Source organism: Diceros bicornis, chromosome 14 (genome assembly GCF_020826845.1).
Source record: "Diceros bicornis minor isolate mBicDic1 chromosome 14, mDicBic1.mat.cur, whole genome shotgun sequence".
NCBI lineage: Eukaryota > Metazoa > Chordata > Mammalia > Perissodactyla > Rhinocerotidae > Diceros > Diceros bicornis.
Genome location: NC_080753.1, coordinates 38,830,278 through 38,857,159, shown reverse-complemented (window position 1 = coordinate 38,857,159; position 26,882 = coordinate 38,830,278). Strand labels below are relative to the sequence as shown.

The following is a 26,882-nucleotide window of genomic DNA, read 5'->3' as shown; positions in this document are numbered from 1 at the left end:
AGTCCTCATCTCTGCAGCAGTCATGTGGTTGTAGCTAGTATTTATAATTATCTTCTTCCACTGCTCACTCTTTATTCCTTTTGCCCTCAGCAAGCACCTCAGCTAATTGTGCTTCTATGCCCAGCAGGGTGACCCAAACTTTTATTCCTGAAGAGACTGGGCCATCAGTAGTTTTCTTGAATTGTAGTATTCCATTAATTTTAATCACAAACATGGTAGTACTAAGAGAAATTCTAAGATATGTCACATATCCAGACATATTCTTCCTTATCTCCATTATGTAGCAGCAACCCAATTTACCCTTTGTAATCAAGATCAATCACTTAGCCAGTATAGTAACCCCCTTCTTTGCCTGTTTTTTTTTTTTTTTTTTTTTTTTTTTGAGGCATGAGATGTCTAAAGTAGCTAGGTGGCAGTCTCCTCTTCCAATTCAATGGAATCATTGTTGTGTCTCTCGATGGAAGCATTACTCCCTTTGGAACTAAGACATCTAGACCAGCTGAGGTGTTTGCTGAGGGAAAAGGGAATAAGTAGTGGAAGAAGGTAGTTATAAACACATACAGCTACAATCATGTGACCAGTGCCGAGTATTGCACTGGTTATGAGTATTTCTTCCTTATTTTGTTATAAATGTGTTATCTTACATGGCAAAAGGGAATTAAGGTTGCAAATCAGCTAACCTTGAGGTAGGGAGAATATCTTGGATTATCCAGGTGGGTACAATGTAATTACAAGGATCTATAAAAGTGGCAGAGGGAGGCGGAAGGGTAGGTTAGAGTGATATGATATGAGAACTCACTTCACTTCAACCCATGATTTCTGGCTTTGAAGATGGAGAAAGGGGTCCATGAGCCAAGGAATATAGGCAAGATCTAGAAGTTAGAAAAAGCAAAGAAACAAATTTGCCCCTGGTACCTGCAGAAAGGATACAGCCCTTTTGACACCTTCATTGTAACCTAGTGAGATCTGTGTCAGACTTCTAACCTATAGAACTGTAAGATAATAAGTATGTGTTGTTATAAGCCACTAAGTTTGACATAATTTGTTAGGAAATAAATTAGTGATGTGAAACCATAAGAAATCACAAAAAAGAATCATGTGATAATATTAGGTATGGAAACTTTAGTATTGAAAAAAAATAAGAGCTGACATAAATGGTAAAGTGAATGCAGGTAAAAATGAAACAGTGTAGTGATTTGGATGACAACATTAAAGAACTCTCCCAGAAAGCAACAGGAAAGGAGCTAGTAACTATAAAAAGCTGAGAGGCAAGGAGGACAGATTAAAAGAAACAAAAACAGAAAATTGAAGTACCATAAAAGGAAAAAAATAAACTGGAAAGGAGGAAAATTTTGAAGAAATAATGAGAAAGATGAAAGTCCTTAAATTGAACATTCTCAAAATGAAAGGACTCTCTCCAAACAAGAGAGAGATGGAAAAACTCATTCCTAGACACATTATCTTAATTTAGGTTCCTCTGAAAGCACAGCCTGAGACAAGGACTAGTATGCAAATCATTTATTTAGAAGGTGATCCCAATGAGTGAGTAGGGAGAGTGACACAAGAAAGGAGGGAAAGCCAATAGAGTGAATGTCATTGAACTGATTACCACAATGTCAGCTGAAGATCCTGCTAGAGATCCTTTGAGAAACCATATAGAATATACCTCAGAATTGTTCTCTGAAGAACGGGAAGCTGAAGCATTTATCCACTGACTCCTGCCTTCAATTAAGTGTTTCCCCTGGTACATTAACTCCCCTGCATTTTTGAGATGCCCTTGACTATATGGACTGATGTAGCTCCTATGGTTTTGAAGAAATCCCTGAGGCAGTAAAGCTAAGAGAAAGTGCTCAAGGTGGAACCCCATCACTGTGCATGTTATATCTCTAAAATGTTTTATTTAAGCTTCATGGTAACCACAAAGCAACAACTGATAACAGATTCACAAACGATAAAGAGAAGGGAATCAGAGCATACCACAATGAAAGGTCATCACTCCATAAAGGTAGGAAGCAAGAGACGGAAAAAAAATAGTAAAACTACAAAGCAATCAGAAAGCAATTAAGAAGATGGCATTAGTAAGCCTTTACATATCAATAATTATTCTAACTGTAAATGGATTAAATTATCCAATCAAAAGGCACAGAGTAGTTGGATAGATAATAAAAAAAAGACCCAACTATATGCTGCCTGCAAGAGATTCACTTCAGCTTTAAGAACACACATAGACTCAAAGCAAAGGAATGGAAAAACTATCCCATTCAAGCAGAAAATAAAAGAGAGCAGGGGTAGCTATACTTATATCAGACAAAATAGACTTTATGTCAAAAATGGTAACAAGAGACAAAAGAGGTCATTATGTAATAATAATAATATGTAACATCTTAAATATATATGTGCCCAACCTTGGAGCACCTAAATATCTTAAGCAAATACTAACAGATTTGAAGAGAGAAATAGACAAAAACACAAAATAGTAGAGGACTTCAATACCCCACTTTCAGAAATGAATAGATCATCCAGACAGAAAATTGACAAGGAAACATTGGACTTCACCCATACTTTAGACTAAATAGACCTGACAGACATATATAGAACATTCCATCAAAATGCAGCAGTATACACATTCTTTTCAAGAGCACATAGGACATTTACTAGGATAGATCATATGATAGGCCACAAAAAAGTCTTAGCAAATTTAGAAGATTGAAATCATACCAAGTATTTTTTCTGATCACAATGGTCTGAAAGTAGAAATTAAAAGAGGAAAGCTGGAAATTATATAAATATATGGAAACTAAACAAAACACTACTGAACAACCAATGGGTCAAAAAAGAAATAAAAAGGGAAATTTAAAAAATCTTAAAACAAATGAAAATGGAAACACAACATACCAAAAACTATGGGATGCTGCAAACGTAGTTCTTAGAGGGAAGTTTATAGCACTAAATGCATATACTGGGGGGGAAAAAAGCAAAAGAATAAATAATCCAATTTAAAAAGTGAGCAGAGGATCTGAATAGATATTTTTCCAAAGAAGACATACAGATGGTTAACAGGTACATGAAAAAGATGCTCAACATCACTAATCTCAGGGAAATGAAAATCAAAACCACAACAAGATATTACCTCACACGTGTTAGAATGGCTATCATCAAAAGGACAAGAGATAACAAATGTTGGTGAGGATATGGAGAAAAGGGAACTCTTGTGCACTGTTGGTGGGAATGTAAATTGGTACTAAGGAAAACAGTATGGAGGTTCCTCAAAAACTTAAAAATAGAACATGGGGCCAGCCCTGCGGCATAGCGGTTAAGTGCGCTTGCTCCGCTGCTGGGGGCCCGAGTTCGGATCCTGGGTGCACACCGAGGCACCACTTGTCAAGCCATGTTGTGGTGGCATCCCATATAAAGTGGAGGAAGATGGGCACAGATGTTAGCCCAGGGCCAGTCGTCCTCAGCAAAAAGAGGAGGATTGGCATTGATGTTAGCTCAGGGCTGATCCTCCTTACAAAAAAAAAAAAAAAATAGAACATGATTCAGCAGTCCCATTTCTGTGTGTATATCCAAAGGAAATGAAAACAGGATGTCAACGAGATATTTGACGCACTCCCATGTTTGTTGCTCTCCCATGTTTATTGCAGCATTATTCACCATAGCCAAGATATGGAAACAACATAAGTGTCTGTCAATGGATGGACAGATAAAGAAAATGTAGTGTAGATATATATATATAATGGAATATTATTCAGGCATGAGAAAGAAGGAAATCTTGCCATTTGCAACAACATGGATGGACTTTGAGGGCGTTATACTAAGTGAGATAAGTCAGCCAGAGAAAGACAAACACTGTATGATATCACATATATGGAACCTAAAAAAGCTGAACTCATAGAAACAGAGAGTAGAACGGTGGTTACCAGGGGCTGCAGAGTGGGCAAATTGAGGAGATATTGGTCAAAGGGTACAAACTTGCAGTTAAAAGATGAATAAGTTCTGGGGATCTAATACACAGTATTGTGATTATAGTTAACAATACTATATTACATACTTGAAAGTTACTGAGACTAGATCTTAAATGTGCTCACCACAAAAAAGATGAGATAGTTATGTGACATGATGCAGGTGTTAGCTAACACTATGGTGTTAATCATACTGCAATACAGAAGTATCAAATCAGCATTTTGTAAACCTTAAATTCACACAATGTTATATGTCAATGACATCTGAATTTAAAAAAATACAAACACAGAACTATTTTTAAAATGTCAGTATCTTGATGGATTCACCCTGACATGAAACATATTTTTCCAAGTCTCACTATTCATAAATTCATGATTATTAACTTTTAGATTAATAATAATGATAATGATGATGATAATGAAATAGAGTTTTAAATTCATACTGGATTTGGATTTAGGAATTGGATTTAGAAATGATTCCTCCTTTATTCTTTTCATTTCAACTCAAGTTTCTCAGTCTCAAACCCAGCTTCTTACAAACCCAAGTTTTGTTCTCTTTCCTGAAATTAAAAAAAAAAGTCTTAAAATACTATAGCCCATTTCTCCCATCTGAGGCACTGATATTCCACATTTTTAAAAGAAAGAATACTTTGTTGGAAAGACAGTCAAGTTTACGTCTCCTGAATCTGCAAATTTTATAAAGAAAGGCATAATAAGAAACACTATAATATATACTTTTGGGAAAAGGTTTTGATTCATATTCTGGAAACACAATTATAACATGTTTCTTAACTGATATTTGTGAAGTTTTAATATGCATTTTATTCTTATTTATTTCTTTTCTTTATTTTATACATCATACTTTCTTTTGATCTTCCGTTTTGATTTGGCAGTGCCCATGCTCACCCGTACTACATCTTTCTTCTACCAGCACAGGAATGCATATATTCAAAATGCCTTCCACATGTTACCTTCTTTTATCCTCATAATATTCTTGGTAAATAGTAGAGTATTTATTATCCTCATTTTATTGAAGAAATTTCTGGGTATAAAGGAGTTAAATAACTTGTCAGTAGTTACAAGGTTACAAGGTGAAGAAGCAGGATTCTCCAAACCTACAGCTATTCGTCCAGAGACAATGGTTAAACCTTTCAACTACAGGTGTCCAGCATACTGCAAAGAAGATTTATGAGTGTTTGGCTAGAAAAGGCTATTTTAAAAGATCATCTCCATACAAGGGTCTGACATTGGAAAAATTTGCCACATCAGGAGGAAAAGACCTTGAAGCTCTCCACGTGCTCCTTCCTATAGCACCATTTTCCAGAACACATTATTTGTTGAGGGAGGCCTGAATTCTTAATGAAAATGCCTCAATATGTAGCCCATTATTAGAACTTCCTAGCCACATACACAGTCTGATGCTTTAATCAGAGCTGAATTCACCTGGAAACCTCTCCCACATTCATTACATTCTTAGAGTTTCTCTCCTGTGTGGATTCTCTAATACAGAGCAAGGCCAGTGCTTCCACTGGAAGCTTTCTCACATCCTTTACATTTATAGGGCCTCACTCCAGCATGGATTTTCAGGTGACCAACAAGATGAGAGCACTGAATAAAGGCTTTCTTTCTCACATTTATCACAATGATATAATTTCTCCCCAAAGTGGTTCTCTGATATCTAGAAAGGTGGGAATGCTGAATAAAGGCTTTCTCACACTCAGCATAATTATAAGGTTTTTCTCCAGTATGGTTTCTCCTGTGTTTGATAAGATTTGAAGTCCAGATGAAATTTTCTCCCACATTTATCACCTGTTTGTTCGAAGACCTCTCCACACTTGTCTTCCTTGTTAAGTTTCCCCATTGAGTCTGCTAGATGTGCAGGGCTAACTTCAGAAGTGTGTGACCTATGCAGTCACACAGGGCCCTAGCGCTCAGAAGCGTCCTGGGTTCGGAAGGTCCAGAGCTTGTTTTAATACTCTGTCGTCACAATCTTGAAATTCTTAACTTTACCTTTGAACTTGTGTTTTGTAAGTGAAGTAAAATAGGACCATAGAGCATGTGCCTGATGTTATGGGCATAGGGTATGTCTGTGGATATGTCTGTGGTTTCTTGCACCCCCATTCACATCTTGCATTTGTAATATCCTATAAGAACAAAATTCCAGCGGACCCACAATTCATAGGAGTTCAGCAAGACTCAAAGGAAGTATAAAGGGGAGCAGAATAGGCTGCCCCAAAATGTGCTACTTTGGCATGTGGATTATTTTGAGCTGAAGGCAATCAAGACCCAGCAGACTCAGAAAAAACTTTTACCTCCCCCTTAACTGACTAAAAGAATTTAGATAGGGGGCCTGTACCAGGAAGAGAGCTACTGCCAGAGATAACTTTTTTTATCTGAAAGACCTATCTGCATGGCAAGACAAACTTCTAATTACCAAACATCTGCTCTTCATATCATCTGTGAATTACCCTCCTCCCCTGTGAAGCCTCCAGCCCCTATCCCATTCCTTAGCTCAGGATGGCATATAAGCCTCAATTTCCTGACTTGCCCTTGAGTCTCATATCTTTGGGGCTCCCATACATATGAAATTAGTTTTTCTCCTATTAATCTGTCTTATGTCAACCTAATTATTAGACCAGCCAAAGAACCCAGAAGGGAAGAAGGGAAAAGTTTTCCTCCCCTACAAGTACAGGGTAAGCGTGTTATCTCTGCATCTGAGTAAGCTGGGGCTGATAGCCAGGTGAGACCACACTTTCTGCTGGAACCAGAACCTGCTTATAACTCAGAAAGCTTGCAGATGGCAGGGTCTAAGAAACAGGAATGACTAAGGAACCCTACCATATTCTTTATTAATTGTGTTACTTCTCTGTATTAGGCAACACTTATTGAAAATAATGACACAGAAGGAAAGGGAAAGACAGCAACACACTGTTGCTCATCCTTTCAGTCCTTCCTTACTCATCAGCAAGCTAAAGGTAGAGAGTTTTGGTAGAATGTGTGCCTGTCAAGAAGTGATGAGTCAGTTTTGTACAGTGTTTCCACTGATCTAAAATACATATGCACATAGGAGCTACAAAATACGAATCGTGTGTAATTTTGGTGATTCTACATACAAGTTAAATGTTTTTATATTTTCATTTAAAAACTGGCATAGTGTAGTATAAAAATAAACAGTAAAATTCACACTAATAATTTAAAATTTTAATTTTTATTTACTTCAAACGACATTAAATAAATAAAAACACAAAGGCAAGTCAAGGCAGAGCCCTTAGGGGAGAATAAAAAGGTTTTCTATTTTAATATCTTTAACAATATGTTTTCCTTGCTTTTTGAACAAGGGGCCCTACATTTTCATTTTGCACTAGCCCTGCAAATTATGTAGCTGGCACTGCCTAAATGGATGTATTTCTTTAAATATTTGTTTCTTTGGTGCAAACCTCTTATTCTCAGTACTACTTTTGTCACCTGAAATAAACAGACTGCACAGATATAACTTATTTTCTGAGACACCTAGGGGAAAGGGCAAAGGATGATTTAAGTATGTCCCAGGATTATATATCATGAGTTAACCTAAACCAAGCACAGATACCAGGGTCAGTTCAAGGGAGAGAACACTAAAACAGAGAGGTCTAGGAGACAGATAAGAACAGTAGAGCTTCAGTAGTAATTACAGGGAAAATTATAACAGAGCATGAGAGAGTTATAATGGGTATAAAACACTTTTCAAAGATATCATCCTCATTTAACTTCACAACTCATTCCTGTAAGATAGATACTATTTTCATCCCCCTTTTAGAGGGGAAGAGACTGAAGCACATAGAGGATAAGTAACTTCCCTGTGGTGGTTTGAAATATATCCACAAACTCTTTGACACAACTCCATCCAAAAGGTGGAGCCTAATTTCCCTCCGCTTGAGTGTTGGCTGGACCTAGTGACACACTTCTAAAAAATAGAATATGGCCAAACTGACGGTATGAAACTAGGTCATAGAAAGCATCGCAGCATCCTCGGTCTCTCTCTTAGGATCACTTGGGAGAAACCAGCTGCCATGCTGTGAGTGTCACCGGTGCATTCCCTCAACAGCTGGAAGGAAGTTTAAAGGTGCTTAACACAGCATTCCCTCAGCTGCTGGAAGAAAGCTTAAAGGTGCTTAACACTCCCTCAAGATTGTTTTTCAGAGCTATGTCGGGAAGAGATACTAGCTTCAACCAGCCTGAACCAGATTGAGCCCCACTGCAATGGCAGTACCTGCGCAGATGACCTGAGGATGACCAGAAAATGCCCTTTTTCCTCATCTTAACACTATAAGCTCCAGCCTAAGAGAAGCCTAGGGCTTATTAGCATAACATGCCATGTATGTGACAGCATGTTTTCAGACTGCGCCTGCGCCAGCTAATACCCGCATCTGCATGTGATGACAAAACTTCCCTTTTAAATATTCATTCCACTCGAAATAAAAGGACCTGCCTCCCTTTGTTCAGGGAGCACCACAACTTTAGAAGTGATTCTTCATGGTCTCCTATTTCCTGCAAATATACTTTGCTTTGTGTGACGACTCCTGGTGGAGAGTCTGATTTTAACTCACCAGAGAGTGAACTCATTTTGGTTCAGTAGCATGAGGACACTCAGGCAGCCCTTTGAAGAGGTCTCCGTGTTAAGGAACTGAGGCATCCTGCCAATAACCACAAGTGAGCCAACTTGAAAGCAGATCCTCAGCTTTCTTCTGATGACTGCAGCCCAGCCAACATCTTGACTGCTACCTCTCCAGAGACCCTGAACCAGAACATCCCAGCAACAAGCTAGGACCAGAAGAAAATTAGATACAGTTGGGCCAGTGAGGGAAATACACTGGGAATTGGAACTAAAACTTCAGAAAATACATGACAAGTAGTATAACCAAGGGGCACAGAACAGGAGACTTAGGAGCTAGAGATTCATCTATTCCTCAAGTCTAGGAAAGTATATAGCAAGGAGTAAGCAAGGGATAAACTTGGAACCGCAGAAAAGACTTTAGCTCAGCAATGATCTACTTATTCCAATCTTACATTCATGTCTCCTCCTTACCATTCTCAATCATCCTACCCAGATTACAACTCTTCATTCTCACCTGCTGTCCTAGATCATCAGACTCTTTCTCTAAAGCTTCCTAGTGTGGTCACTTCCTCTCCACATTTTGGAGGCTTCTCCCACACACAGGCCTAGAGATCTTTGGGTAAGATGGTCAAAAACTGCTTCAGCACCAGCAGCTCTAGAATCTGCTGCTTGATGTCTGTCTTGGACCTCAGCCACTTACATCAAAGTTCCTAGAGTTGGCTCAGAGATTTGTGGGCCCTAGGCATTTGTTCCTGTCGGGGGAAGAGGGAGAATCTCCCTCTGCCCTTTCCCTTAAGGTTCTTCTGGCTGGCCAAATAATCAACAAGACAGGTTAGCAGGAGAAAATAATACCAAGTTTAATAACATGTATACATGGGAGAAAGCAGGGACACTGCGTTTCTCAACACAATAGCAGAAATTCTCGTCTTAAATATCATTTTCAGCCAATGACAAAGGAGGATTTTGGGGGTGGGGGGAGTCAGTTACAGGAGATTACCACTAAAGCACAGTAAACAAGAGTAAGGTTTATTATGTAGCTCAAGGCCTCACCTTCCACATTGATAAGTTACTAGAAATGAGCTCACCCCCGCCTTTTCCCAATACAGAGAGGGAGATACCTTTACAAATGGAGACTTCCCTTGTAAATGATTGTCTGACAACTCCTCGCAGGGCCATCCAAAGAATGTGGCCAGAGAGACAGAACTTCTGATAAGAGGGGCTTGTTGGTGCCTTTCCTATTGTAACCTCTATCCTAAATTATCTTTTATAGCAGTCATGATAATAACCCCTTCCTAAAACAGATTTTTTGGTTTTAAATTCTTTAGGCAGTTTAGGAGGGGAAACTCAAATATTTTTCCTGAGCTCTCTGAGTCCTTATTGTCTTCAGCTCGAAATAATCTGCATACCAGAGTGGTGCTTCCTGGGGCAGCTTGCCCTGAGCACCATCATTCCTGATAATGGAACTACCTAAAGCACTGGCAAAACTGCTGGTCAACAGCCTTATTCCATTGCTGCCAAGCATCTTTCACTCTAGTTTGGCCCTCTTCTTTTACTAAGAGGATATTTGGCTTTTGGAGACTGTACCTGAGGAGTCAAGGTTGCTAAACCCTTTAACCCCTTAGCCACCTTGATCTTGAATAGAGCTATGTTTCAGGCTGATTCCTCTGAATCTTTTGTGAGAATTCCTAAGGCAGGAAAACCATAACGCTTCCCTGATACAATTGTCATGAAGAGCAGCAAAATTTGCCACCCCAAAATACGCCTCTTTGTCATAAGGATTATTTTTGGCTGATTATTTTTAAGAAACAGCAGACAGAGGAAAAGCTCTGAAAATCAAGTAGAAGTTACCCTTTTGTGAGAGACATTTAGATTTACAAGAGAAATTTCCATTTGTAAGGATGTCTCCCTCTCTGTAGCAGGAAGTGGAGGATGACCAAATCTCTAGAAACTCTTATCAATGGAAAAGGCAGCAACTTAAATCTGCATAATAACCATACCCTTGTTTACCGTGGTTTGCCTGAAAACCTTCCATAACTGGCTCCCTGCCCCCAACATCTTCTTTTGTCTTTAGTTGAAGATGTTATTTAAGGTATATAAATTGGGCCATTCGGGGGAGTTAGCTTTCCTGGGTCTTTCCCAGGAGATAAACAGGTTATTAAACTTTTGTTTTTCTCCTGTTAATCTGTCTCTTACTACAGAGGGTGTCTTAGCCAAGAACCTAGAAAGATAGAGGGAAAATTATTTTTCCTCCCCTACAGTCACATATCCTTGTTTTATCTAAGACTTCATTACAAGACCACAAAATAAAATCTTGTTCTCAATAAGGCTTAGGTAATGCTTTTGTCCAACCTATACAGATGATCCCTTTTCCTGCCACAAGATCCTTAAAGTTCTCAGTGTCTACTATTGTTGGGGCCCAGGGTAGGCCACCCCAAAATATCCCACAATGGCATATTGATTATTTTGAATTAAAGTTATTTGAGAAGCAAAAAGGGCATTCTGACCCTCCTCTGTTCGTCCTGAAAGCAGGAATTAAATCTCCCATGTGAAAGATGCTCTCCCTGCATCCTTATCACCAGAGCTAGGGAATTAAGGGCCAAGAAGCTTGTATAAACAAACTATATTCATTTACTACCTCAAGCCTAAACTCTGTTTAAATTCCTAATTATGTACCTCAAACTTAAGTTTCTTTGTCCTATCATTCCTCACAAATTTGTTGTTTCTCTATGTAAAAAGATATATATACTGCCTGCTTTGTTCACTCTCCAAGCATCATTTCTCTATAATCTCTAATACGAACATATTAAATTGGGGTTTTTCTCCTGTTAAGCTGGTCTTGTGTTAATTTTATTATTAGTCCAGCCATTAGAACACAAGAAAGGTAGAAGGGGAGATTTCCCCCTCCCTGATAAAATCAATCAACCAACTAAAAACATATTTATTAAACATTTACATAGAATCAGCAGATAATACAAAGAAAGAGAAGGCAGATCCTTGCCATCCAGATGCTGATAGTATTCCAGAAATAATAGATACATCTGCCCTAGGGAAAGAAAGCCTGTTTACTGGGTAAGAAAGAGAACAAATTTTAAAAAGAACAAAGCAAATCAAGGAAAGCCAATCAAATGCCAACGAAAGGGGCATCTGTTTTGGAGCAAGTGACTGTAGGGGAAAGAGGGAGAATCTCCCTCTGCCCTTTCCCTTAAGGTTCTTATGGCTGGCCAAATAATCAACAAGACAGGTTAGCAGGAGAAAATAATACCAAGTTTAATAACATGTATACATGGGAGAAACTCAGAAATGAGCAACTCGTCCCTCTGTCTAAGCTGCTTGCTTAAGTATTGCAGCTAAAGGCGAGGAGCGTGTTGGGGGTGGGTAGTGGCCTGGGACTTCAGAGGGCAGGAGGACAATTCTTTTCGGGGTCATCTATTGATAATTTGGTCAGGGAGAGATAGAGTTTTTTGATAAAAGGGGCTTGGTGCCCCTCCCATTGCAACATCTATTTTACATTATCTTTATAGCCATCATGATAGAAGATCTGTTCCAGGAATGAGCCACCATGCCAGATTCTCTAGGCAGTTAGTGGGGGAGGTCAAATATCCTTATTGTCTTCAGCTCGAAATAATCCGCATACCAGAGTGGTGCTTCCTGGGGCAGCTTGCCCTGAGCACCATCATGGCTCAGTAAGGCACAGCGGATTAAGAAGACCTGGAAGAGAGACAGCCAGGGAAGGAGAGGTACTACCTTTCCTTCTCTAACCTGAGCTCCTTCCCATCCAGTGCTCACTCCACACACCTCAACTCTGCGAGAGCCTCAGCACCAGCCTCCCTGGTCTCCGCTCAGTCTAATTTCAGTCTGGTCACAACCACCTTTTCAATATAGCATCTCTGCTCCTACAAAGGTAATCTGCTTTGTCAGTCTGTCTATGTCTGCCTCTTCAACATCTAAGTCATATTCATTTATTCCCCTTTTTAGGTTCTCTGCAAGTCCTTGCTGAGGCAGAAAAATTTCCCTTCTTCCCTTCTAGATTCTTCAGCTGGCCTAATAATTAAATGGACGTAAGAAAGATTAACAGGAGAAAAACAAAAGGTTAATAATATGTATATGTCCTGTATACATGGGAGAAACCCAGGAAAACGGAGTAACTCCCTGAGACAGTGGAAACCATCACCTTCATTACCATTTTCAGCTAAAGACAGAAGATGTCAGGGATGGGGAGTCAGCTATGTGAGGTTACCAGGAAAAGCCTAGTAAACAAGGATAAGATTGTTATGCAGATTTAAGTGTTGCCTTCTCCAATGATAAAGAGTTTCTAGAGCTTGAGTCCTGCCCCTCTTCCTTTCTGAGACACCCTTACAAATGGAGATTTCCCTTCTACATGTAAATGTTTCTTACAATGGGTAACTTCCACCTGGTTTTCAGAGCTTCTCTCATGTCTGTTGTTTCTTAAAAAATAACCAGCTAAAATAATCCTTATACCAAAGAGACATATTTTGGGGTGGCAAATTCTGCTCCCCTACATTCTATAAGTTAGCAAAGCACATCGGTGGTTCCCTGCTTCCCACTCCACCCACCAACTTAAAGAGTCACCAGAATGAAAACTTTCTTTATAAGCTGCAGCCCATCAACTGTTAAATTTTTCCAGAAGACTGTTCTCTACCCGAGGTTCCAATTTTCTTTAAAAAAGTTTTGTGGTGTTTGCCAGGGAACTTTTGAAGCACCTCATTCTCTGTACCTCTCATTCAGCAGTTAAACAGGAACAAATGTATTGCCACTCTATAAGACCCAATGGCAGAATACAGAAATGTAGAGTCTGCAGCCTCATGGAGCTCATTTACCGTCTAGAATGAGGTAATAAGCATTTCTTACCTCGTAAGAAATCAAGTTACTAAGTGATTTTTATTGTAATCCTCATGAAAATATCAAGTTACTAAGTGTTGTGTTGTAACAGCAATGTGGTATTTCCTAATTCATCACAATACTTCTCTGAAGTACTAACATGATCTCCAATTTGTAGAGGAAATGGCTTTAGAAAAGTTTAGCTAATAATCAGAGAACCAGGATTCCAATACAAGTTTACCCAACTCCATACCACAAGCTTCTAAACACTAGCTATTCTGTGTCCTCTGCTGGACTCCTTAGGCCAAGAACCATCTCAATACTTTCCCTCTATTCCTAGTACATACTCTAGCATTGAGCAGCTCCTAGCAACACTACACCTGCTGAGTGGTATTTAAATTCAATTGGATATATTTAAAAGAGCCATGTAGCCGTTTCATTTTTAAATGTCAATGTATACAATAAGCCCGGAAATTGCCATTTTAAGCACTGGTGGTCTCCGACTGTGTGACGCTCCGTGTGGCCACGCTGTAGGGATCCCAAGACAGGTCTGGATCACCTGCGTCGGGTGCATCCTGTCCCTGCGCTGTGCAGACTTGGGCAGGTCCCTTAAGCTTTTTGCGTGTTCGCGGGTTGTAAGTGGGATCCACAGCCCAGTGTTCATCATAGCGTGCCTTAATTCTCCTTTCCCTTCCTCTCCTTGTGGGTCGTTTATGATCAACACTGCGCGACTGGACTGATGAGAATACTGCGGTCATACTCCGGTTGAGCGATGTGTCTGCCTGGTAAATATATTCAGGTTGCCGAAGGCTGGGATGGAAGGGCGGAGGATGCTGGCCAGGGAGGCAGGTGAGCAGAGAGGGCGAGCGGATTTGGGGTCGGTGAACAGAGACGGAGAAGCGACGGCGGAAGAGAAGCGCAACTGGGAAGGTCCCGGCCCGCCGCCCCGCGCCGGGGACGGCGGAGGGACTCAACGCGGCGGAGCTAGCGCTCGGCTCCTCTTTATAAGACGAGGCGAGTTATAAGTCAAAAGCCCCTAAGCCTAGGAATCTCGACTTGCAGAGCCCGCGTCCGGCGCAGCGCTCCCGGGCACGCTAAGCCGCGCGGAGCTCTCTGAAGCCGCCGGAAGTCCAGGCGTGGGGCCCGGGCGGGTTCGCGGACGCACTTCCGCTGGCGGCCGGGCTGGGGTGCCCGGGGGCTAGCCGCGGCCCGGCGGCCGCCTACCCCGGGCGTGCGTAACGCCGGCGGGAGAGAGCGGGGCCCCGCTGCCCCGGAGCCCCTAGTCGGCTGGGCGCGGGTAGGAGGAGCCACCTGCTTGCTCAGCCCGCGCCGGAAGCGCCGGCGGAGCCCGGTCAGGAGCAGGGCTAGGCGGCGACTGTGCCCGGGCTCTGCTGGGCCCCCTCGCCGGCCCAGCTCCCGGCTGGCGCACCAGGACGTTTCGAAGACCCGGACTCCTGGGCCACAGGTGCTGACCCGGGTGCGTCTATGCGGGCCACCCCTTTGTCCAGCGCGGCCGCCGACTCCCAGAAACCTTTGTGGTCTGTCAGGTCCTTGTAGCTTAAGGGACACAGACAGCCAAACCTTCCCGAGTGTGGGGCTTGTTGTGGTTGCTCATTGATGATGTGCCAGTTCGGTTTATGTTACAGGATAGGTGGGAAAGGTGTTTGTAGTCCAGTAGGTTAACTCACTATGTTGTCTTATTCTTTCGAGAATCTAAACTAGTGGAAGACAACGTGTAGAAGCGGTCCCATGTCCTTTATCTTGAATGATTGCTAAAAGTCTTTCTCCAAGCCCCCTATAGAATCCCCTAAATTAATATTTAGGGCTGGGGAAATGAAGGTGTTTTTGAAAGATACCCAGTGAGTAACAGATGCTAGGCGCAGAGAAGGCACTAGAGGGCCTCCTGGCGTGGTCCTAAATACTGTGCCCAGAAACCGAGCAAGTGTACCTGAGCGCTAGGCGTTGTCTCTAGAGCCATCGCCTAGATGACCAGGTCACAGCGGGAACTGCAGCCTTTTACTGAGGTCTTGTTAAGTGCTATGCACTGAATTTAATGCTTTCTGTAGTTATTCCCAAAACAGTCCTCTATAAGAAGGTCAGTGGTTTAATTGCATTATAAGAATATTGTTTTTCTGGTTTTGCAATTGCTCTGTGATTATGTAAGATAGTAACATGAGGGGAAGCTGAGTGAAAGGTATAGGGACTGTTCTGTACCTTTTTGGGAAATTTTCTGTGAGTTTAAGATTATTTCGAAATAAAACGTTAAAAAAGTTGTAAGATATTTTACAGAGGGGGAAATAGAAGTTTAGGGAGATTAAACGACCACACATAAGAGAACATGATAGGATTCAAGCCCAGGTCTTTTGCAATCCACAGCCCATACCCTTAAACCACTGCCCACCATGCTAATCAGTTGGTAGTCCACGTTTCCTTAAACTGATAGGCCCTGCTTAAGTCTGCGATTACATGGAAAACTGAAACCATGGATACCCACACAGCCTACTACTTACATTAACATGATTTTACTATTTAGTTGTCTTCCCTAAATGTGGCACTACTAGTCCACTGTCTTTATCAGCATGACTTTACTATTCCAGGAAATTCTTGCCCTGGAAGATAAAAGTCGAAAATAATTATATTTGTTTCAAGACCTTGCCCCTCAATCCATTTAAGTGAACATCAAACTCTTCAGCTGTCAATGGATAGGATCCAGACATTTTGAAGCCCTCAATTCAAAACCTTCACCTTGCTGTGTCTTCCATCAATCCTAAACTATTGTATCATGATCCTTGCCCAATCCTTATCCTGCTTTGAAAGATCTGCCTTAAACCCCCAAAACCTCATAAATATTCTGACTTTGCCTCCCTCCCTCGGAGATACTACTAAGACTCTGTCAAGGTAGTGTTCTCTATGGCTCATAAGCGTAAACTCAGCCTTATCAGCTGATTGTTTTGGTGTTATTTTTATATATATATATGTATATATATAATTTATTTAATATTCTCAGTATTATGAAACATGTTTCTTCACAAACGTTCCTTCTACTTGGAAAAAGCTTTGAATTGCCTTAAGCTTTTATTTTTAAAATTCTTTTTATTGAATTCTCTTTAATTTTGGTTTGAGCCTCCTTTTTCTTCTAAAACAGAGAAACATTAGACTTAGTGAGCTCAAGTATTTAATCAGCCTGTGTTTATATATCTTTTTAACTATGGTTTCTGTAACCTTAGGAGTGTGCGCTAAAAGATAACACTTGTAACAGCCATCCTCTTCTCTGCCAATCGGAGCTGGAATGGCTGCTGTGTTCCTTCCACGGGTTCCTAAAGAGCCAAAGAGGCTCTTTGAAGTAAACAACAAAAAAAGGCCTGCCAAGGGTCAGGGATCTGGCCCACAAGGGAGCAGCCCAAATAACCAGGAGTTATTCCGCCAGCGCTTCCGACAATTCTGCTACAAGGAGACTCCTGGGCCCCGTGAGGCCTTGAGCCAGCTCTGGGTGTTCTGCTGTGAGTGGTTAAGGCCTGAGATACACACCAAGGAGCAGATGTTGGACTTGCTGGTGCTGGAGCAGTTCCTGACCATCCTGCCTGAGGAGCTGCAGGCCTGGGTGCAGGAGCATCATCCAGAGAGTGGGGAGGAGGCAGTGGCTGTGCTGGAAGATCTGGAGAGGGAGCTGGATGAACCAGGCCAGCAGGTAGGAAAGGGCCCTGTGCTCCATGGGAGGATGGTTGGGAGTGGGCATCTAGACTGATCCTTTGTGGGCTCTCTGGGGATCATGTACCCTGTGGGCCCTTCAGATGCCCAAATGAGTCTGCTTGTCCTCCAGGTTTCAACCCAGGCCTGTGCACAGGAAGTGCTTTCTGAGACATTGGTGCCTCTGGATCCAGCTAAGGAAACAACGTATCTCCAGCCTCAACCCATGGAAATCCAGTGTAATGGTAAATCTCAGGACCCTCAACACCAAGAGGATTGTGGTTAGTGTTTACAGTTGGTCGTATGTCTCCCCTGGAGACCTTAGAATCATTCATCATTCAGCACATATATATTGAGTACTTATTATGTGCTAGGCACTGCAAAGCACCCAGTATAGTGAATACAGCTGACATGATCCTTGCTTTCATGGAGCTTACAATAGTCTGGTAACAGAGGCATTAAACAAATAAATACACAAATATACCATGACAGATTGTATATGGGGGAGACAGTAGTCAGAGAAGGCTTTTTTGAGGAAGTAACATGGGAGCTGAATCCTAAAAGTGGAATAGGAATTAGCCAAGTGAATATTAGAAGGAAAAGCATTACAGGCCAAAAGAGCATGTGCAAAAACAAGTGGGAAAGAAATTGGTGGGTTTGAAAGAAGACGGGATGACTGGAGCATGGAGAGACAGGCAGAGTAGCAGAGAGAAGGTGGTCAGAGGTCAGAACGTGAGGGCTTTGTGGGTCCTGTTAAGAAGTCAGTAAATCTTTAACTTTCACTGTGTGTAAGGCCTGGCTCTGGGTTCTATGAGGATCCATGCCTTATGGAGTTGAGTACCCATAAAAAGATAGCTGTTGATTTGAAACAGTGAATGATTGTGTGCCAAATCAGAGATCGTGGTCTGAGGAGGGAGAAATCTGTTCTTTAGGCCCTGGTGGTAGCAGAGTGGCTGGGATTCTAACTGGGTGGTAAAGAATGGTTGCATTTCATTGGGCAGAGAGCATCAGGAAGGATGTTCCTCACACGCACCCCTCTTCTAGCTCTTCTCTTCTTCTTTGGTCACATTGGAATTTCTAGTCATTCAACCTATTTTTTTCCCCAGTGCTTCTTTCCTTCCCTATCCTATCAACCCATGATATGTTTGTTTTTTGCTAATAATGCTCAGCATTCTCCCAGCCACCTCCACCCCACTGCTGCACACATACACATAGCAACCATGTTGAATTCATCTTATCAAACACCACCTGTGACCACACCTTCTCCACTCTTCTACCAAACCAACTTATAGCTATTCTTCTACTCAGCTGTCACCTCCTTCAGGAAGCCTTTCTTGATACCCTCCCACATGTATGAGTTATGTGATGCACCTTGTGCATACCTCTGTCATAACATTTAGCATACTATATTACCACTTATCTGAGGCTCCTTCTGTGTATCCCCAGCAACTTATATGTAGGAAATGCTCACTAAAGGTGAATGATGAAGTCCAAACAGAGGAATAATGCTGAAAAGTACAAATCATGATAGGAGGATGTGGGTGGGTCAGTTTGGCTGAGACTGAGTGTCTGGTAGGTGGTCTGGAACAAAATTTTAGAGAGCCTAAGAAAGTTTTTCTTTTTTTTTTTGGCGGGGGTAGGGGAGCGTTGAGCAGGAACTAGCATGTGCCGTGTAAGCCAGATGTAATCTGGATTGGAGAGGGAGGAAAAAAAGGACCACTTTGAAGACTTGCTATAGTTCCAGCTCAACATTATGAGGGCGAAAAGTAGGGCTGTTCTGAATGGTGATGGAGAGGAAGAGAGGGATGCAAGAGAGCTACATCACTTGTTTTAAAGCTCTAGAAGGTACTGGAAAGATGAGAGTTGCTCTTTCTGACTCCTCTCCTATCTTTTTTTTTTTTTTTCAAGTGGCTATCCACTTTTCCTAACCTCATTTATTGAAGAGACTATCCATTCCCCATTGTATATTCTTGGCTGTTTTGTTGTAAATTAACTGACCATATATGCATGAGTTTATTTCTGGGCCCTCTATTCTGTTCCATTGATCTATGTGTCTGTTTGGTGAGGAAGATTGGCCCTGAGCTAACATCTGTTGCCAATCTTCCTCTTTTTGCTTGATGAAGATTGTCTCTGAGTTAACACCTGTGTCAGTCTTCCTCTATTTTCTATGTGGGATGCTGCCACAGCATGGCTTGACAAGCAGTGTGTAGGTCTGTGCCTGGGATCTGAACCCACGAACCCCGGCAGGCCGCCAAAGCAGAGCACGTGAACTTAACCACTACGCCACCATGCCAGCCCCACCTCTCCTGTCTTGAACAAGGGCTCTAGAGATCAGGGTTGGAATCTGCCTACGTCTGATGGGTGGAAGTGATGGCCACTTTTCGCAAGGGAAAATGAAGAATGTCATTATTAGAAATAGTGTCATCTAAAGAATATGAGTTAGGGACTGGCCCGGTGGTGCAAGCGGTTAAGTGCGCACGCTCCGCTGCCCAGGGTTCGCTGGTTCAGATCCCAGGCACACACTGACACACTGCTTGGCAAACCATGCTGTGGCGGCGTCCCATATAAAGTGGAGGAAGATGGGCACAGATGTTAGCCCAGGGCCAGTCTTCCTCAGCAAAAAAAGAGGTGGATTGGCAGAGGTTAGCATAGGGCTGATCTCCTCACACACACACAAAAAATGATAAAGAATATGAGTTATACTTTCTTCTTTGTGGTCTCTGTTTTACCTAGGGAGGATTTTTAATGACTAGGGTACTTCTTACCTATAGGAGTATGTTTGGTCATCCTACTATCATTTGGAAATTCATGTTCTCCAAATTATCTAGTAACAACATTGTCAAGAAATAAGGTGTTTCACATGATAAGGTTTCCCTAAATAACTGAAGCTTGTTGTTTGATGGTCAAAACTTTATTATTTGCATTAGCCAGTTAATGGACATCTTACTGATATGTACAACGTTCTTAGAGTAAACTGAACACAGTCTATCCTTTTCATGAAGACTGAAGTTAATCATTGTGAACATTAGTATTCACTCTGGCCTGCAAATCATTGCTGCGCTTGAAGGCTTTTAGGTAGGTAGAGCTATTGGCTTGTACCCTATAATGGCACCAGACTGCCATGCTAGTAAATGGCAGATGTGGGATTTAAATAGTCTGTCTCCAGAGTCCACGTTCTTAAGTCCTTAGTGCTGATGGAGTATAAAAATGTGAGGAAGGTGGAAAGTTACGGGAAATGAAACTGGAAAGGTCGGCAGGGATATTCTCACATCAGAGTTTTTAACCCTCATTTTGCATATGGATGACTTATAAAATATATCAGTGCCTGGGGCCAACCTTTAGAATTTGGGTTTCAGTTGGACTGGGGCAGGGCCCAGTCATGGGCTTTTTGTTTTTTTTAAACTCCCCAGGTGATTCTAATGTGTAACTAGAGTCAAGAATCCAGTGGATCATGAAGGGCTTGTATACTCAACAAATGAGTTTAGATTTTATTCTATGGGGAAATTAAAGATAGAGATAGGTATTCAGAGCTTTAAGTCCTTGGGCAGATTTAAAATTTGGTAATTTAAGCTATAGGTATGGTAGGTACAATCTACAAATGGCGTGTGAAGTCAGAATTATTTTTAGGACAAACAGAATACAAAATTGTATGCTTCAATACAGTCACTGTAGAAATTGAGAATAGTGTAGGCCATCTGATCATCTAGCTACTAGAAAATAAATGGTTGCAATGACCTCAATTCTAAGGAGCATGTTTTCTTGAATAAACCCCCTCTTTTAAGTCCCTATAAAGAGGTCCAGTAGCAGCAAAGTCAAATATTGGTCCACATCTATTAAACCACTCTTGAAAACCTCGCCTAAGATTAATTACACACTGAGAGCTCAGTGACTTAAACCTTTATTTTGCTAAGAGAAGGCAATATCAGAGGAATTTAAATTCCCTTATTTTCATGGGCTTTTTGAAATTCTTCCCCTATAACTGGGGAACTAGACTTTTTATCAACTCTAGGCCCCCTAGATTATAATTGGTCACTCATAGGAACCAGTTTCTTTTTAAAATGTGAATTAGATTGTTTTTTCTTGAATAGTAAATTGTTAATTAAATTTTCTGACAAATTTTATCAATTTCTGAGGCACCATTTTTGTACGCCAACACCTTTCCTCTGAGTTCACTCTTGTTGAAGTTCATACTTTAGTAATGATTTTAGTGAGGTTCTTCGGGTGGTAGACTTAGTCATTGCATATCTACCCTTACTTTACCCTCCATTTTTAATCGTGGTTTAGCTGGGATAAAATTCTAATTGACAATTTTTTTTTCTCAGCATTTTGAAGATACTACTTCACTATCTTCTAGTTTCTATTGTTTGCTATTAAAAGACTATTATCAGTTTAAATGCCTTTTTTTTTTGTTTAGGGATTCTATCTTTACTCTTTAGTAACTTTTAGATTTATTCTTAACCTTTATGAAGTTTCACTAAAAAGTGTGTTGTGATATGGTTTTATTTTTGTTCATCTTATTTGGTCCATAAGTGCACTTTTGTTCCAAGAACCCACGTTTTTCTTCAATTCTGGGAAATTCTCAGCTATTTGTTCTTTAAATAGTGCTTCTTTTTTATTCCTTATATTATTTTCTTCTGGAATTCCCAGAAGACACTATTAGAACCTACTTATCAATTTATTCATTTCACTTAACTACTTTTTCATATATTTTATGTCTTTGTCTCTCTGTGGTACATCTTAGTGGATTCTTCTTCAATTGTCTTTCAGTCTATTCTCCATCTGTCTCCAGTTTATCTAAGATTTCTATTCAGTTTTTATACCACCTATGCTTGTTTCATTTTTGCTTATTTTATTTCATAATTCCATGTTTATTTGCCCTGGATGGTATGTCATCATTTATATCTTTTAGGTATCTTTAATCTAATTTTTTCAGGCTTTTTGATGAAAATAATTTTATCTGGATTGAATTCATGTTTCAATTGGTGATTTTGTTAACTGCCTTTCTTAGCATTCCATTTACAAGTTTTGAAATTTTCTTTTCTGGGCTCATTTTGAGTTCTTTCTGATCTGTTTTACATTTTCTCCTTCCTTGTTTAGGAATTCTGTTGTTACTCTTACCTGGCCCCCCGGGACCAAGTCTTAGGTCTCCTGTTTCATGTGGTAGCAGATGTCACCAATGAAGTCACAGGCTTCTAGATGGCTTGACATAGTTCTTGGTCACAGGGTTGTATCTTTCTCTGTGTATGTCTGGGTGCTTCTGTATGTGTGCGCCTGCATGTCTCACCCAGCCTCTGGCATCAACCAGTCCCCCTCTCCCATGGAGCACTTTTACTCCCCTATTTTTCTCTGGGGCCAAGATCTCAGTCACTCTCTGGAGCCCAGCAGGCCCACATCTTCAACTGTAGCCACATTCTGTGTTTTTGTTTCCTTTCTGTTCCACACAGATGTTTATCTTGTCTTTTAGCACAGATGTGTTTTTAGATTAATTTTTATTTTTGGTCTATCATTCTATGTATTTAGAGCCAAAGTATGAACTCAGTGTGCCATCCTGACTACAAGTACACCATTTTCCCAAACCTTTTTTAGTCAGCTAGAAATTGAGTTTCTATACAGTGCTGCTTCTTTTTTTTTTTTTGTGAGGAAGATTGGCCCTGAGCTAACATCTGCCAATCCTCCTCTTTTTTTGCTGAGGAAGACTGGCCCTGGGCTAACATCCATGCCCATCCTCCTCCACTTTATATGGCATGCCGCCACAGCATGGCTTGACAAGCAGTGCGTCGGTGCGCGCCCAGGATCCGAACCGGCGAACCCTGGCCACCGCAGCGGAATGCGTGCACTTAACCGCCTGTGCCACCAGGCCAGCCCCCCGTGCTTCTTTTTTATAATCATAAATTTTCTTCTCGGGCTGATATAGATATTAGTTCTATTATATGTATAATGCTGTTTTGGATCCCCTCTTCAGTAGCCACTTTTTACTTCCTAATAGCTCTACAAAACTATGTTCTTGCGTAAATGTGTATCTTTATATAATTTGCCTTTAAATTCTGCACACAGATAGATCTAGGGTAGCTATAACATAAAGTTGTAAAGTGCCCAAAAACTTTAAGATAACCTTATATAACCACTAACAATGAGGGTTTTTTTAACCAACGTGGCAAGCTGGTTTGGTGAGGAAATCATTGCAGGCCCCTGTCCTAAAAGGAGGCCCCGAGGAGAGGCTCATCTTACTCCTGGCAACATTCTTTTTCAGCTCTGCTTTATCTCTGGGTTTCTGCCCTTCACAGGATGGGAACCCCAAGACCCAGAGGTGGCTGTCACTTTTCTCAGACGTGTTGCCAGTGAGCTTTGTCCCTCATCCACACTCTGAGAGATCTCAAATCTGCTGTTTGACCATGGCTTCTTCTCTTGCCTAATCCCAGGATCTCTTTAGCCAACGCATTTTGGCACAGTCAACCCAGTGCCTCTGCCAAGAGTTAGGTCTGACTCATTCTGCATCCTAGTTCTTTAATTGTCTCCATAGTTGCCTTTTCCTTTTTTTTTTTTTTTTTGTTCCATTTAATGTCTCTTATCCACACAAAGTGTATCACTTTTCCCTGCATTATTCTACATGGCTACAAATTCTGCCCTTCATTCTGGGTCCTAAATTGGATTACTTTAAGGGAGAATATGCTTTGAGTGGGACAGTCTCACTTTTTTTCAGAAACTTGACCATTGAGGAAATGGCCCCATTTCCCACTCTGGAGGAATGGGGGTGTTGGGATTCTGCTCAGAGGAGCCTCTGTAGGAAAGACAGGCAGAGGAATTATGGGAATATAGTTTCCTTGGGTAAGGACAGGTAGAAGTCTAGGGTCTATTAAAGAACTTCTCTGTGTCAATGACTATTTGCCTGGGAAGTCTCAAATGACCCACAGAGTGTAGCTTCAGGCTTGACAGATTCCCAGTGTTATCCTTTGCAAAAAGAGTAGTGGCAGTGTCTTTGGGGGCCAAAGCAGTTTCTGTCTGTCCCCATGTGATAATATCCTCTTTTGCCCCATGTGTCTAGGCTCTAATCTCTTTGTTCTTCATATTTGGAAATGGGATATTTCTTTGTGCTCTGATCTCTCATTTTTTAATATTCTTAGAGGCCTTCAGAACAACCTGCACAGAGTTGTTTCATAGCTCCAGCTTGGTACCTGCCACTGTCAGCTTCCTTTTTCTTGCTGTTCCTCCCACAGTTCCTTGTTTTCATCCCTCTCTACTCAACTTCTGGCCTTCCCTAGTGAACCCATTCTTATCTGAGATCTTTTCTTTTATTTACTATGCTTCTTCACTCGACCCCTCTTATTCTTCTCTAATTTTTCTCCACTGCTAATCCTCTCTTCCTTTGCCATCTCCCAATTTCCTCCTTAAATGTTGTAAAACCACTTTGTTGGTATATTTAAGCTGTGTACATCTAGTATATGTGTTTAATTTTATTTCCTATATATTTCAGTGACATTTGAATGCTATACTTTTTATTTCAGATGATGTGATCAGGCAGGAACTTACTGTATATATGGAATCCCAAGAAAAGTTATCTGGCCAAATCAATGGAGAGGTTCCTAAATGTAGAAAAACCCAAAAACGTGCAAGATATCAGAGAAACACAAGTGAGAGAAGATATAAGTGTGATGAATGTGGGAAAAGATTCACTCAAAAATCAAACCTCCTAAGACATAAAAGAATCCACACTGGAGAGAGACCCTGTTCATGTAAAGTATGTGGCAAAACTTTCAGTCGGAGCTCACAACTTATTGACCATCAGAAAATACATAACCGATTAAAACCATATCAGTGTGATGAGTGTGATAAAGCCTTTTATTACAGTTCACACCTTGTTCAGCATCAAAGGATCCACACCGGAGAAAAACCTTTCCAATGTAATGAGTGTGGGAAAGCTTTTTATTACAGCTCAGGCCTCGTTCGACACCTGAGGACCCACACAGGAGAGAAACCATACCAGTGTAATGACTGTGGAAAAGCTTTCTGTCTGAGATCACATCTGATACAACATCAGAGAGTCCATACTGGAGAGAAGCCATACCAGTGTAGTGAGTGTGGGAAAAGCTTCAGCCAGAGCTCAGGCCTTTTGCATCACCAAAGAATCCACAGTGGGAAGAAACCGTATAAATGTGATGAGTGTGGAAAGGCCTTCAGTCATAGTTCAGCTCTTGTTGGACACCAGCAAATCCACACTGGAGAGAGGCCCTATAAGTGTGATGAGTGTGGAAAAGCTTTCAGTTACAGCTCACAGCTTCTGGGACACCGAAGAATCCACACTGGAGAGAAGCCCTACGAACGCAATGTATGTGGAAAAGCTTTCCAGCGGAGCTCACACCTCAGTGTACATCAGCGAATCCACACTGGAGAGAAGCCCTGGTGACATCACGAGTGGTGCAGAATTTTTTATCTATGCTCATTCCTGTGGAACATCAAAAAAGCACAACCAGAAAAGGATGCTACCATTACAGTGATGTAGGGGACTCTGCAATCACTATTGCAATTTCAGCAGTCATTTGAAAATACATATGAAGCTGAGATAAGCAGCTTGCTAAACAGTACTTTGTGATGTTCTGCCACCAGGCATACCATCTGGTGAACTGGGACTTTGGAAGGGCTCATTCCTTATTCTCAAACTTTTCTTCTCTGAAGCAAGTGGCTCCAGAAATCTAAATGTTCTATTAGATATATACTGGAGGTTTTAGAGATTACTAGTGTTCCTATTCTCCTCTTTCTTCCCCTCTATTTTCTTTGGAGTTGGAATAATAATCTTGTATAGAGTATAAATTTAGAGTTAATATCTGATCTGCATGAAAAAATAAAACCGTGAATTTCTGGTTAACTTGATAAAATACATTAACCTATAAATTATCTACACTAAAAACATTGTGAAATACAAAAGCCATTTTGTAATATTGGAATGAATTATGATTTGTGTGGGTAGCATGGTTCAGTGGGAGTGGAGCAAGATTTATCATGCAAGTTCCCAGTGACCATTCACAGCTTAAACCAGAGATGGCCAACAGGCTAAATGGGTTGTATTTGTCCTGCACATGCATTTTTCCCACATAGGTGTTTTGTTTTTGTTTTTTGGTAAAATAAAATTATTGCAACTATTTAAGAATCTGGAGATTTCACATAAAATCTGACTTTCCAGATTCTTACTAAAATGCATGATGTGACAATATTAGGCACCACATTCCCACATGGCAGCAGTTGACATGAGCTAGTTACCACTATCCAGTTGGACATGATCCCTACCACCACACAGCTTCCTGTTGTCTTCTACCAACCCCCTTCATGCATTTCACCTGTGTGAACATGGCCCCTGCCCTAAGGGTTTCTTAGAGGGGCTTCAGGGCTCCAGGTTCCTCACCACCAAAATAGCTTCACTTTAGTTATATATATTGGACTCCCAAATAAGATTTTTTATGAAGAAAGTGTTTTCTGCTAACAACAGTTTGAAGATTTAGATTAAAAAATAAATTTAAAAATGTATTCTTTGAGCACTTGAAGGTAGAGGAAAGCCATGTTAAAATTTTCCTTAGACAGAATTTATAGGTTATTTGTTGAAAGTTAATTGTAATAGCTTCTAGCCAAATCCTTAGAGACTAGTTCTTTGAGTGAGATGAAAAACATAAAAACACACTTGAAGGCAGTCAACATTAAGTGTAAATGTGAAAAAACCTAGGGACAAAAGCAGAGGCTCAACTGGGGAAGAGAACTATTGAAATCTGAAGCATTTAGTAATAGGAGCAGTTGTGGGAAAGCAATGGGATGAG

At 41.0% G+C, this 26,882-nt stretch overlaps 1 protein-coding gene across 1 annotated transcript; it reads left to right on the top strand.

The window, feature by feature from the left end:
- Nucleotides 1–13,545: 13,545 nt before the first annotated feature.
- On the top strand, nt 13,546–25,579 carry LOC131413339 (zinc finger and SCAN domain-containing protein 31-like). Its single transcript, XM_058553895.1, is given in 4 exon segments — nt 13,546–14,244; nt 16,623–17,083; nt 17,216–17,363; nt 24,585–25,579. Coding segments are annotated over 3 exon segments (1,542 nt in total). The 5' UTR covers nt 13,546–14,244; nt 16,623–16,684.
- The last annotated feature ends 1,303 nt before the right edge of the window (nt 25,580–26,882 follow it).